The sequence below is a fragment of the Triturus cristatus genome, chromosome 4_1 (assembly GCF_964204655.1).
Source record: "Triturus cristatus chromosome 4_1, aTriCri1.1, whole genome shotgun sequence".
In the NCBI taxonomy this organism is placed as follows: domain Eukaryota; kingdom Metazoa; phylum Chordata; class Amphibia; order Caudata; family Salamandridae; genus Triturus; species Triturus cristatus.
Genome location: NC_140585.1, coordinates 329,636,573 through 329,651,203, shown reverse-complemented (window position 1 = coordinate 329,651,203; position 14,631 = coordinate 329,636,573). Strand labels below are relative to the sequence as shown.

General features: G+C 44.0%; 2 protein-coding genes across 4 annotated transcripts in view; one reads left to right on the top strand and one right to left on the bottom strand.

Moving 5' to 3' along the window:
• DDX11 (DEAD/H-box helicase 11) overlaps window positions 1-14,631 on the top strand; it is a 652,402-nt gene that overhangs the window by 553,211 nt on the left and 84,560 nt on the right. For 2 of the 3 annotated variants that reach the window (XM_085652298.1, XM_085652299.1), the window contains exon 27: window positions 12,936-13,155. The exons of the other annotated variant lie outside the window; for it this stretch is intronic. In XM_085652298.1, the coding sequence (XP_085508424.1) occupies window positions 12,936-12,980 (45 nt within the window). In that variant the 3' untranslated portion in view covers window positions 12,981-13,155. Of the gene's footprint in view, window positions 1-12,935; window positions 13,156-14,631 lie in introns of those variants that run through there. 3 annotated transcript variants of the gene reach the window in all.
• Window positions 12,244-14,631, bottom strand: part of WASHC1 (WASH complex subunit 1) — a 621,626-nt gene continuing 619,238 nt past the window's right edge. Inside the window, exon 11 of the mRNA XM_085652301.1 lies at window positions 12,244-13,946. Coding sequence (XP_085508427.1) covers window positions 13,792-13,946 — 155 coding nt within the window. The 3' untranslated portion in view covers window positions 12,244-13,791. The remainder of the gene's footprint in view (window positions 13,947-14,631) is intronic.

Below are 14,631 nucleotides of genomic sequence, written 5' to 3'. Positions count from 1 at the left end.
TAGGATCCTTGGTTAGTGTTTTTTGTAATGGATCCGGTGTAAAGAGTTCTGGTGGTGTTGGTTGGTTTTGGCTTTATCCGCGCTGGTTCGTTGTTTGGAACTATGCTTGGAAAAGTCTGATTGTTTGGTCGGCGCCGAGGTGGGTTTCGGCTTCGAAGTGTCGGTGGCCTTGTGTGCTTTGGTCGGTGCCGAAGATGGTGTCGGCATCGAGGAGCTGGTTCTCGACACCGAGTGTTTCGGTGCGGGGCTCGGTGTCGAAGCGGAGGCCATTTTATTTTTCGGTGTGGAAGAGTGTGTATCGGCACCGACGGTGGGCTGACTCGCCGCCGGAAGGCTTAATCGGCTTCTTTACCGGGCCCAAAGGTGCAGTGTGGGAAGCAGTATCTTTGGTCTTGCTTAGGCTTGGAGGCGAAGGCGTGACCGAAGCATTTTTCGGTGCCGGCGAGGGTGTGGGGGGGGGGGGGGGGGGTAGGGGTGGAGTAGATTAGTACTCACGACCCTCTGTGCCGGAGTGATGTCCTCCACATCTGAATCGTCTGCTTCGGAGGCGCTGACGAGTCCCTCGTCAGTGTGGTGTTCTTCTGGAGCCTTGACGCCTTCCCTGAAGATGTCGTCCGGAATAGCCGTCGACGAGTGTGTCATGGTTGTTCTAGCCCTTCGGTCTCGGATGGTTTTCTTGGACCGGAAGGACTTACACGCCGGACAATCTCGAGCCTCGTGTTCAGGGGAGAGGCAGAGATTGCATACTTCGTGGAGATCGGTGTGGGGTAACTTGGACCCACATCGAGGGCACTTTTTGAAGGGAGTCCTTTCCATTAGCCAGGACCGGAGCTTGGGTAGGCCCGAAGGCCGTCCTCGACGACCGGAATCGAAGGTTTTTTTGCCGATGAGAGGCGCGTCGAGTGGGGAGATCGCGATCGAAAACAATACCGCGAGTTGGGGTGAGGATTACGCGTCTATCTGGAAGCTGTTCGGAACCGGAGCGGGAAGATCACATCCGAGCCCGATGGCGGAAAAAACAATCTGAGGATGGAGCCGAAGCCCATGCGCAATACGATCCAAAGGAGGAGTCACCGACCTCGTGACTTCCAAAGACTTTCCAAGAGGAAAAACAACTGCAAACATCTGGGCCCAACACCAGATGGTGATCTATGCACAAGTGTGTAATGTGCAGCTCATATGCCTCGAACATAAGCTTACCCATCTGCACTGGTTGCCAATGGCCCACAGAAGTATTTTCATAGCACTGTGCCACTGCCATAAAACAGTGTATAAAGCCAGAACAAACACATATATGTCCTCCATATGCTCATGGTACTCCCCTACTAGTTTCCTGTGCTCAAAATCCCAATATGTGGTTGTAGTGCCCAAATACAAAAGAAATAGACTGGGAGAACGCTCTCTTTCAGTTCTGATGGTGAAATCATTAGGAACGTATCCCTTTCTGCACTCAATCAAATAATGTCAGTTTAGGAAATTGCTGAAGTCCTAATTGTTCAACAGGACAATATAATCATCCTAACACACTCTACCATGTTCTGTTGAAGTTAGCATGGTAGCATCCGAACACTTCTTTCTAAGGTATGAAAAATATTTTCATTCATTCACACCTTTGTCAAGAGGAATCCTCCTGAAGACCTTCAGGCTCATTCCACCCCCACGGCCTAGGCTAGGGTATTCTGTTGTGGAACATCTGTCAGGTTGTTACATGACCATCAGTCCACAACTTCACAAGAAGCAACATTGTATCTACTCATTCCTGTTGGGACTTACTAGTATAAAGTCCACTCCTCAGACTGTGGTAAATAAAATATCACGCTGTCATAATTTTTCAGATATCAATAAGATCATGCATAAAGCAAGAGGCTGAGTCTGTGGTATCAGATTCATAAAGGGCTTTATTCCAATAACTCGAGTCAAAGGGAGAATATCTCCATCACCAAAAAAGGATCTGGACGGGGCTGAAAAGTATTCTCAATATTCTCAAAACATTATTCACAGAGTACAGTATATATACATTTCTCAATTGTACGTAAGCAAGAGAGCAAGAGAGAATGAGATAAGAGCATGTGGGCGTGTAAGTAGGCGTGAAGGTGGGCGTCCATGTGGGCGTCCACTTGATGATAATGGGTAATTTGTCATGTGTGGGTGGATACCTGGAGATGATTTCGCAATGTCAGCAGAAATACTTGGCAGAGATGCGCGCGCAGCAGCATGACGTGTGATTGACGCGCAACTAGAGGGTGAAGGGGACTTGACATTTAGCTCTACATGTGGAGACAAAAAGTCTGGGGGGTCAAGTCAACCTAATCCCAAATCATATCTAACATCCTATGTTTAAAGAACTATGTTATCCACAAGGGAAGGGCTCTCGGACAAAATCTATTCTATACTGACTGTGAGTGCGTGTACAAGCGTCTAAGTGTCTATATGAGATGCAAGGGGCAGAAACTTTCCATGGTAACAGGGCTATGAATTACTTGCATGAAGACAGCGAGGCCGGGCCCTTTTGCTCGGTAGCTGGAAGAATGTTTACTTAAACTACTAGACAGGAATGCATCGGCTGAGGAGCAAAGTAGATAATTCGAAGGTGAAATACGGTTTCTTGGCAGGCAGGCAAAACTGGCCGAGGCAGGCACCGTTAGCCGCACAGGGAGTAGGACAAAGTTCATGGATACAGATGCGGGCTCAAACTGATGCTGTCAGAACTGCAAAAATGGAGTAACTTAGCCATAAAAAGTCGGTGGCCTTTCATACTTAGGAATCGAATATCCAGCCCATTCATGGCGGATCTGACAGAGGACATGTTGACGGTGGACGCACATGTGTTTGCGTCATCAAAACTGGAACTGGAGGGAACATACATGTACTTGTGACATGCACATAGAACCGTTGGGGTCCAAGATAGGGGACATAACTGACCAGAAAAATCCATATTTCCACATTCCCTCCTTGTCCCCTACTTGCCCGTCAAGAGATATCAATCTTCATTAATCCATTGATCTGTTCATATAGCATCATTTGTTCTTCTTTCTTCTTCCGGGATCTTGAATGAAAATCTTGATGTGGAATGCACGATGTGGCACACAGACCACAGATCGCTGGTCCACATTGTAGACATAAGCAGCAACTGAATAGTATGAGAAGGCCAATACCTAGGAAAGATAGGACCTTCCATCCAAAGGTAGATAATACACTCCAAAACCAACCGGACCAAGTCCAGGTGCCTGGATTCTGGTGTATCTGGCTTACAATCTTATGAAGGCGAGTTATGGCTTTATATACAGATGGCGAATTTTCTGGTATGAAAAATGCAACAGCTTGATTTGATGACCCTACAAGCTCCGCCCCTATCGGCCAGGATAACGTCAAGGACAAGACTATTTTGAAGCACAACAATCCGCATAGCAGACTGCTCTTCTGTTAAATTGCCTAAGGCGGAAATAGTTTCGTTCACTACTGCTTCAAGGGTTCTGGTTAATCTACGTATCAGCTTACTATTGGTAACTGTACCTATATAGGGAAAGAAACCTTTATTGAAATCTGTGTATTTTTCCCATGCTGTTTCAGTGTAATCGACAATTGGGAGATCTCTCTGCTGTCTATTGTGTACTAAATGAGTATTTCTATGATAATCAGGAGGAGCTAGGAAAACAGGTGGTAGGAGGAATGCTATGTAACAGGTACCATCCCAATCTAGAGGTAAGCGTATATATGCGGTCTGGCCACATATAAAGTAGGAATGACGAGAAGCTCTAAATGTAGACTTGCCTTGATCACTGAATTTTATTACAGTGGTGCATTTACTATGGCCCATGTGTATGGAGCCATTCTTTCTTATACATAATTCCCCTTTTACTGGGAATACGGACATGGCGGGCAAGATTGGTGTAGCTTCAGATTCAATGTTCAGGATCATGAGGTTAAGTGTAAAATTACCTAATCCATATACTTCATTTCTTAGATCAGTTCCTGTTCTTTTGGGAAGTCCCTCCTTGTTAGGGTAGCAGACTTTAAGCAAAAACTAAATTCAGGTTTCCCCATACCCAGTTGTCTTGATAAACTGCGGAATTCGAATCTAGGGAATTAATCAAACTAAACCATGCTCCACAGGAGCCATTGTGTGTGAACGGATAGAGAAAAAGGGGCAAAAACTCCCTTATAGTTCTGATAGGGGGGGAGTCGGCCACAGACCCAGCAGTCTGTAGCATTGCTAGTCTGATGTGAATGGTGCAGCATCTGAATAAAGGTATTGTTGCGTAAGGCAAGTCGATATGATAGCTCATAGGATGGCAGATCACTAAATGTGTGCTTTATGGTATCATTAGTGGAGGAGTGTAAAAGTGAGGCAATAGAAGGAAAAATAGCATGTAGTATTAAGCTGATACATATTATCGTGATGTACATAAGAGATTGAAAAATTACAGTTACTATACATCTATTTGCTTCTTATCTAGCTCTCTTATTTTTGCTTTATGTTATTGTCCAAGATCTTATGCGAGCCAGAATACATGTTCAACCGCTTCACCACCTAGTGGACTTAATTGATCAAACGGGTTCTGACTTCTTGGATCACAATTTAGCTTTGTGGAAACTTCTGGGCATTCTCCTCTAGAAAATGTTGTTCAAAATCCAAAATCCAAGTTCAAAGTTTTTTTTTCCTTTGTAAAAGAGTGGTGAAGGTGCAATCATCCTTTCCGCCTTTTGACTTTAACGGCCGTCCCCGTGGTCCAGAGCACTGACTTTGGCGCCTTCCATCCAGGAGCGATGGAGTATTCTTTGACCTGGGTGTTGTCAGGCAAGGCGGCAGCAACCTGCGAACAACAAGAGAGTAGTGCAGACATCAAGGAAGCCAGGTAATCTGTCAGCATGTTACTGTCAACATAAATAATCTTTTAGGCATTGTAGTGCCCACATATTTTGGTGGTCTACCAAAGACCACTTCATAGGGAGATAAGCCTGTTCTAGAATGAGCTACAATTCGCATGTAAAAGAGGGCAACCGGCAGGGCTACCATCCAGTCTATACCTTTGTCTGCGCAAATTTTTAATGTCTGATTATGTCTTTCTACAAGGCCTGCTGCTTCAGGATGTCGCACACAATGGAATTTCCAGGTATACCCTAACAGAAGGGACACCTGCTTCATTAGTACCAGGACATATTTGTAACCTCTACATCTGTTTATTTGGATATAATCCATTTGGAGCACTTCAAAAGGGTGGTCAGGTGGATGGAATCCACCTTGTTCCATCGGAATGCCTTTACCTGGATTGAATTGGCAACAGATCATACATGTTCTGACCTTTTGTTTCGCTGCTGCACGCAGGTGCTTGTTGAACCATATATTCTGTAAGCTATCTATCATTGCTTTCTCTCCTAAGTGTGCAGGACTATGTGCGGTATTTATAATCACTTGTACCATGGTATCAGGAAGAAACCATGTGGATTTGCCCTTATTCATCCAACCCTGATCAGTCAGTACCCCTCCTTGTTCCGACCATTTCTTTAATTCGTCCATAGTAGCATGTGTCTGTATGTCTTGTACATCCTTGGAAGGATCCCTAACTGTCATGGCTTTGGACACTTATTGAACCTGTAACTTTGTCATGTCTAGTGGGGTCTGAGCTGTCTGTTTAGCAGTTCGGTCTGCCAGATCATTGCCTTGGGAAATGGTATCTGTGGCTCTAGTATGTGCTTTACATTTTAGGATAGCTATGGCTGTTGGTAAATGTATTGCTTCCAGTAGGGCTTGAATAAGGGGGCCATGCTGTATATTGGCCCCATGAGAGGTCAAGAAACCTCTTTCTCGCCAGAGAATCGGTGTAAATGTTTACTCTCAGGTGCTTAGCTCTTATGCACGCTTGTGTCAGGGCGATGAGCTCTGCTGCTTGTGCTGACAATATGTCTATTCTTTTAGTCTCTATTATTACAGTATCAGTAGTCACTGCATATGCTGCCACCAATTCTCCCGCCCCTGTCCTCATGCATGAGCCGTCAACTTATAGTGTTAGGTCGGGGTCTGGGAGTGCAACGTCTGTCAAGTCTTGTCTTGGTTTAGTCACGGTATGTATTACTTCAACACAGTTGTGTGGTGAAACGCTTTCTGTACTGGAGGGCAAAAGGGTAGCAGGATTCAGTATGTTGCATCGTCTGATCTCTATGTGTGGTTGAAATAACGTTGGCTCATAATCCGTCAGTCTAGCTACAGTCAGGTGTTGTGTTTGTGTCCGGTTCAAGAGAACCTCTACTGCGTGTGGTACTTGTACTGTCAGAGGGTGGCCCAGCACTATCGAGTCACTTTGTCTTATGGCTAAGGCCGTTACTGCAACTGATTTAGGCACGCAGGCAAAGCCTGTGCTACTGGGTCTAATGTACTAGAAAGATAAGCACAGGGCTCGTGTTTTCCTGCATGATCTTGTGTTAGGACAGATAGTGCTGTTCCATCCCGCTCTGTCACAAAAAGCATAAACGATTTGTTGTAATCAGGGTTTGCTAAAACTGGTGCTTGGCATAAAGCTCTCTTTAATTCTTCAAATGCCACAGTGTGTTCTTGAGGACTTTAGTCTTTTTGTGTCTTGGGCTGTGAAAAACCAGAAATCAATTGAATACGTTCCGGTGCCCACAACTAATTCCCCTGAAAGATCACAATAAAACATGAGAAAAAGGGGAAAGCACCATACCTATTTCCTCGGCTTAATTTCTAAGGGGGCTAATTTCTTAAGGGGCTAGCGGGAAGCGAACCTCCTCAGGGGCCAGCAGAAAGCCAATATTCTCCTCCTTCCCCCCCTTTTTGACAGGAGGAAATCTGAAACAGATTTCACTGCTGTCAAACACTATCAAACCCTGTGTCTTGTCAACACTATTAATCCCTGTGTGTGGCTACTGGGCGTAAGCAAAATTATAGGAGATACACAGCGTATGTGAAACGGCGAGAAATCCCTCAAATTAATGTACAAACCTCATAGTGTTAGCTCATAAGCTGGCCAAATGACATCTCATATGCAAATGTCCCTATTACATGAACCTACACCAACCTGAAGTCAACATTAATGCTAGGAGGCCCTAATAGGAATGCTAAATTACCTAAATATTCGGAAAACCAAGTTTAAGAACAGTTGTTAATGTTGATAATTAATAATTTATCTGCTAAAGAAATCAGTCATTGTGCAATAATTTCCACCTATACAATAAATAGCCTAATTCAAAAACAAGTCAACTTTTGGGGCCACCCCTCACAAGAATGAGCTTACTAAAGCAAACTTTAAAAAGGAAATCCTGTCAGATATTTTCTCATTACCCTAAATACCGGGCCTCATATGTCACTCTGTGGTGGCAGTCCTTATTTAAAACAGGCCTTTCAAGAGTTAAGATGCAAGTGCACAGATCATAATTGTTCCTTAATGTCCAATCTGGAAACATATGACCGAGGCTGCCTGTCTATAAGAGAAAGGCAGTCATGTGATACATATTTTAGTCTTGCATAACTTTTCCTTCTTTTATTCATCTCCAATACCAATTAGACATACACTGATAACGTGTTGTCCGCTATTTTGACAGCATGATAAAGGTAATATCACGTCTGTGAAATTTAGTAATTGTGAACAAGTTCCAGCCAAGCGCTGTGTAAAGATCGCCGTCGTCACGACTATCTCTGTACTTGCACAGGAGAACTTGGTATTAAACGCTAAACAGACTGGTCAATACAACACAAAAACAAAACATATATAAAATACATATGCCAAGCCATCAGTATACCAGGCACAGAAAGCATAGATAATTACACTAACATATATAAATGAGCAGCGATGCGCAATTACAGTACCTACAGCTCAGATGCGAACATTCTGGCCTGCTTAATTTGTCAGGCTTATAATCAATAACTTATTTACCTGCCCTATACAACCCCATCTGGCAGTGGGTCATCCCAATGATGACCGCGTCAAGTCTGACACACAGGATCAGCAACAATAATCAAAAAATGACGAACACACGAACCTGTCTCTTTTTTTTTTTTTTTTTTTTTATAAAAATGAGCTATGCATCTTTGTACACTATGTACCCTTATGTCCTAGTCGAAGATGCATCTCACATCTTTCCTCACAGACCCGTAACCACTGGATCATTTATCCAATGCAACTGGTGGCAGCTTGTGGCCACAATTCAAAAATGTCTGAATTTGAAAATCGTTTTTATATAGGCACATAGCCCTTAAAATTCCAAACAAGAGCAACATTTTACTTTCTGGCCAGAAGCAATATAGCATTTTCTAAAAAATAAAACAAATCTTCTCCATAGACATTTCCTCGGGGCACTCGTTTTGCACAGAATAGAACAAGGGAATCTTTCTCGACTTACATTTCTCAGCTGCCCTGTCTTATCAGAGAAGTTAAAAATAGCCCCTCAGCGCGGCCTGAGCCTGGGCTGCCAGCCATCTTTTTTTTGTTTTTCCTACTCCTGGCCCCAAGGCTCTCCAGCTGCAGGCATTACACAGATGCGATGTCAGAGAAGCCTTCTAAGCAGTGCCGCTGTTCTGCTCCTCTCACCGGCCCCCACCTACACTGGCTACAAGGTCAGAATCTGACTCCGATTTCTGTATCACATTCTGCTCTACACGGCCCCCACCTTCTCCTCACTCTGAAGCTGTCAAAGACAAAAAGACTACTCAATTACATAAAAACTGCAATAATTCGCCGAATTGAAAAATTATTTTTATATACAATTTGCTCTCAGGGGGTCATAATCTTACCGACTTGACCCAGCACATTGGCTCACTGGACCACCAAGAACACAAACCTGTATTCATGAACAATTTGCAAATTCGCAATACCCACAATTCTTTTTCCAAGCTAAACTTTTCACTAATTATTTTTCGTTAACACTTTGTACATTAGGGGTGTCATCAAATCACAGGAGTTGCTCCTTCTCTAGCTGCACCCCTCTCAATTCCCTATTGACAACGTAGTCAAATGTTGGACCATGTAAACACCAGCTATGCGCTGTTCATTTGGTGGGTGGCTCAAGAACCTTTGGGCTACTATGTAATTAATATATGTATTATAACTGGTCTTTCTACTGGGGCCACTCTTGCTAGGTCCTCTGAAAGGACGGGATAAATACCAGCAACGTCAGTATTTCTTTTTCTGTCAGCCTACGCTCATTTTACCAGCTCTAATTCCTCCTGTAACATCTCATCCTTGGCTTTTCCAGACACCAGTCCACTTCTCTCTGCTTCGTGAAACACTTACTCTGACCTTCTATGTGACGCCTTGCGCCAAAAACTCAATGGCATCCTTCCAAGCTGGTCTACATTTTCTCTTTCATAAGAGTGTTTCGTTGTCCATCTACTTGTCCTGCTTTTACTCGTATACCTTCCTCAACTAACACGTTTTCTCGGGCTTTGTCTGAATCCTCCCTACTTTTCTCTTCTTTTCTGAGCGCTTACTCTGTGCGTCTATGCTATTCTTTACGCCATAATTCAACAGCGTCTGTCTGTGACTGTCTAGCTTTCCTCTTCCACAACTCTTCTTCGACTTTCATGATACATTCGGCATCCCAGGTCCCAGCTACGGGCCATCTCTGACTTTCTGGTAACTCTTTGGTGTAGTCCACCCATAGATCAAGGAATAATATGGCGTCTAAGCCATGCTTGTGATACATAAAGTGCCCTGGAGTGTCCCTAGGAGGAATAGGAACTGCTTCTTCAAGCACCCCTTTTCTAGTAGTAATCTGTCTGAACTTCGAAAAGAGCGGCATATTGACAACTGATCTGACACCTGGTCTTGAACACACTTAATACAAAAAGCACAATAATGAACAATCATTCATACCACAATATGCAGGACATTTTAACACATTAAACATTGAACATAAAACATTTTAACCTTTAAAAATGACCAACAATGATGACAGTCTGCATAACTAATCACCAAGCAGAATTCTTGACAATAACTAGATACTTCGGAATACTTGATATACTGCTAAACAGTACATATACACTGCTAAACAGTGCAGACCGGATTTGTGTACCCAAATCCGTCTTGACCGGCACAACCTATGTGCGCGTCAACACGCCTCCCCGGCGATGGTACTCACCGGGTAGCTCCTTGAAACGGAAGGCCTCGGAGAATGGACTGGACTCGACGACTGCGGACATCGGACCCTCTGGACATCGGGACTTCGAAAACCTGGTGGGCCTCTGTATACCTCGGACACAGCTCTCTCGCAGGTGGGCTCTGGGTAGACAATCTGCGTTCCTCACCGCCTCGTATGGATGCCTGGTCGCAGTCTGTCCCCTTCATTGGCCTGAGGGAGTTGGCGGGAAAACCCGCGACGTGCGCGCTTGAAGTCCATCACGGCCATGGAAGGGGGCAAAACTGGACCTTCATCTCCGGCGTGTGGGGAAAGAGATTAAACTGTTCGGGCGCCATTCTGTGGTAAATAAAATATCACGCTGTCATAATTTTTCAGATATCAATAAGATCATGCATAAAGCAAGAGGCTGAGTCTGTGGTATCAGATTCATAAAGGGCTTTATTCCAATAACTCGAGTCAAAGGGAGAATATCTCCATCACCAAAAAAGGATCTGGACGGGGCTGAAAAGTATTCTCAATATTCTCAAAACATTATTCACAGAGTACAGTATATATACATTTCTCAATTGTACGTAAGCAAGAGAGAATGAGATAAGAGCATGTGGGCGTGTAAGTAGGCGTGAAGGTGGGCGTCCATGTGGGCGTCCACTTGATGATAATGGGTAATTTGTCATGTGTGGGTGGATACCTGGAGATGATTTCGCAATGTCAGCAGAAATACTTGGCAGAGATGCGCGCGCAGCAGCATGACGTGTGATTGACGCGCAACTAGAGGGTGAAGGGGACTTGACATTTAGCTCTACATGTGGAGACAAAAAGTCTGGGGGGTCAAGTCAACCTAATCCCAAATCATATCTAACATCCTATGTTTAAAGAACTATGTTATCCACAAGGGAAGGGCTCTCGGACAAAATCTATTCTATACTGACTGTGAGTGCGTGTACAAGCGTCTAAGTGTCTATATGAGATGCAAGGGGCAGAAACTTTCCATGGTAACAGGGCTATGAATTACTTGCATGAAGACAGCGAGGCCGGGCCCTTTTGCTCGGTAGCTGGAAGAATGTTTACTTAAACTACTAGACAGGAATGCATCGGCTGAGGAGCAAAGTAGATAATTCGAAGGTGAAATACGGTTTCTTGGCAGGCAGGCAAAACTGGCCGAGGCAGGCACCGTTAGCCGCACAGGGAGTAGGACAAAGTTCATGGATACAGATGCGGGCTCAAACTGATGCTGTCAGAGGCAGAGAGCAGGGAAAGGCTTTGAGGACAGAATCTGGCCTACTCTGCCTGAACTGCAAAAATGGAGTAACTTAGCCATAAAAAGTCGGTGGCCTTTCATACTTAGGAATCGAATATCCAGCCCATTCATGGCGGATCTGACAGAGGACATGTTGACGGTGGACGCACATGTGTTTGCGTCATCAAAACTGGAACTGGAGGGAACATACATGTACTTGTGACATGCACATAGAACCGTTGGGGTCCAAGATAGGGGACATAACTGACCAGAAAAATCCATATTTCCACAAGACCCACAACCATTTTGCGGGTATGGCTTTGGTACCCAATCTGCAGGTAGAAGTATCCATCAGAAGAGTAAGTTAACTAATGTTTCTGGAGGATATGTATCTACCTGCAGATTCTTCACTGAACTGCCCACCTCCCCGTCCTGAGGTGTATTGTGGACTTAACAAGGTTCCAGGTTAGTTTTTGCACTGCAGCTTTGTAGTGTTCCCATCTGGGTCTGCGACACATCCTGGCGCTGAAGAGATTTCAGCATTTCCAGTCTAGCACCGGAAGGAGACTGAAGAGGTGCGGTATCAGCAGGCAGAGTACCCACCAGAAACATGAGTACCAAAGGTAGGTAACTTTGTGCAGCTATATGCATTATATTGTATTACTGTTAACAGCTAGGTACTCATTGCTGTACATAATACTTGTTTGATACGGAACGTTAAAGAGCAGCCCATGCAGTGACCATATAAGATGGGAGCAAGAACAAAAGGCAAATTGTCATAAAACAGTAATAATTTTCACTACTGTCATCTCAAGCCATTTCTGCAGTGGCACTTTATATTGAGTTGCTGAAATATTAGCACATTACACTTAATGTAATAGTTTAAGGAGGGTGAAGGATTAGGAAAGGCCAACTAGACATACAAAGATTTATTAATTCGAGTTACATAGATTAGACCGTCAGCTAGATGTTTCAATTATTCAATAGTGCATCTTCACTCCCACAGACGACTCTTGCAGACGTGGCGACACTCTCAGGGCGATGATACAGGTAGTCAGTGAGAGGCTGATATTTGAAACTTACAAGATTACTTGTGGTTCATTCAGCTTGCTTTCTCAGACCCATTTAATTGTAGAATGCTATCCACTGAAAACGTCTAAATTATTAAGTGGGATCGTGAATACTGAGTGTAGGAAGTGGGGGTTATAACACCACGAAAAAGATTATTAGAAAGGGGTGAGGTAAGGGAAAGTTGGGCCATGAAAGAACAAGAAAAGGAGACTGCCCCCAAAAAGTTGGGGGAGAGACGGAAAGCGGAAATAAAGAGAAGGGAGGTAGCAATAGGAGGCAAAGTGTGGTGAGGACTAAAATTTCGAACTAAAAAAAATACTAGTTATTTTGAATTTAAATTCAGATGGATAACATACAATTTTGTGTTACAAAATCTGACTCATTAAAGTAAAAACATAATTCCACAAAAAAAAGTAACGTTCCCTAAAACATTTCAGTTGAAAATGGAAAGCTTTAACTTAGAATCGGATACACGCATAATGTTATACAGTTCTAGAATGTTCATTGCATTTAAACAGTCTTGTTCTCTCTGCAGTTTTTTCAAGAAAAAAAGGCACAGTTAGCAGCGACTCAGTGCTAATTTGGGCAAGTCGGTGTCGGTGTCTAGGATGCATGAATGGAATCGCGTCCATTGGAAAGAGCCGCTTCTTGCAGTGTTACCCCAACAGCATCGTCGAACTCCTGTGATTTATGGGAAACTGTTGTGTATTTTACGTGTTCCTTGTTATTTATTAAAAACACATTTTACAATGAGATCCACTTGGCATCGTTTGTTTTCCTAAATGGAATGTAATTAAAGTGCGATACAGTTCAACGATCAACTCAAAATAAGCCCAGTACATCTCGTTGACAACACTACAAACTTCATTAATTTGTACAGGCAAGTCCTTTCCTTTATCTAGGAAGTAGCGAGATAATCTAACACCCCCATATCACTGTATCACCCATCCACTGTTGGGAAGAAACAGGAACGCGCCCTTTGGGCTGTGACCGAGAGGCACAATGGCTGGACTAAATGGTAGTATCACGGCAGCCTCCATACTGAGAAGTGTTTATGCACACTACTAAACCATGTTCACATTTCAAAGAACTTGCTTCTGTCAACACATAATGAACAGTAACTGGTATTAGCACTCTATGCCGAGTCACTAGTTAAGGCAATGGAACTAAAACATGCAATTGGCAGATAGGAGTTAGGACTGCAGGATAAAAAAATGGTCAACCTAGTTCCAGGCCATGTACGCCGTCCGATGGCTGTTTTTGGCTACTAGACGTTCTCTTGAAATCCTTCAGATATAGACAATGATGAATATTTGAAATCAGTAATGAGATTTAGGCAATGAAACACTCTTGAGATGATACAAGTTCCAAAATAATGGCAAATGAGTTTTCTACGACTCCCAATCAGCCTCGTCTTCATCGCCAGCAGATTGCTGTGGGTGCGGTAAAGGGGGTATTGTATCTGACATTCGTGCGAAAGCCCCACCCGGAGCACTGGGGCCATCCCCGCTTCCATCTCCTGCAACAGGTCCTTTCCCAGAGATTCCTAAGAAAAGAAAAACACAAATGTAAGTGTGTATCGCACATATTTTACTGCACAAATATCAGCAGTGGCAAAAAGAACCAAGTCAACCTGGCTTTATCTTCCATTGTACCTCCTCTGAGATGTGTTCAGGTGGTAACTTACCCCTCCCATAAAAGTAGCTGCTGCGAATATGCCTTTTTTTTTCTTAACAAGAAATTTCTTGACAGATACTTCTAACTGCAGGTCCCTGAGCTTTAGAATATCCCCAGGCTCTAGACTGCCAACGCTGTTCCCGATACCCTCTGAATTGTCAAGGCCATTGGTGGCATCACAACAGTGAGGCTTTCAAAGAAGCCATGTTTTGAAGCTTTGGTCCCTAGCCGGCTCACTCTACAGTGCCTTGGGGTCCAAGGATCCGCTCAGGCCTCCATTCAGGTTACTGCTGGCAGATCTGGCCAAGGCGCCATCTGTGCCTCCTGAGCCTGTTTGGGTTCAGCTCCGACTCCAGAGACTATTCTACACCAACCCCATAGTCTAAACCGGTCCCTGCCACATTGATGCTGGAGAACGCCGGTCTCCTTGTTCTCTTCAACTCAAAACCCAATCGGGTTGCATTCTACAACTGTTTACTCTGACTCAGAGAACACATCACCTTTGCCTAGGAGGCGTTCTCCAGCAACGTTTTGAATCAGACCCTGACCAAAGC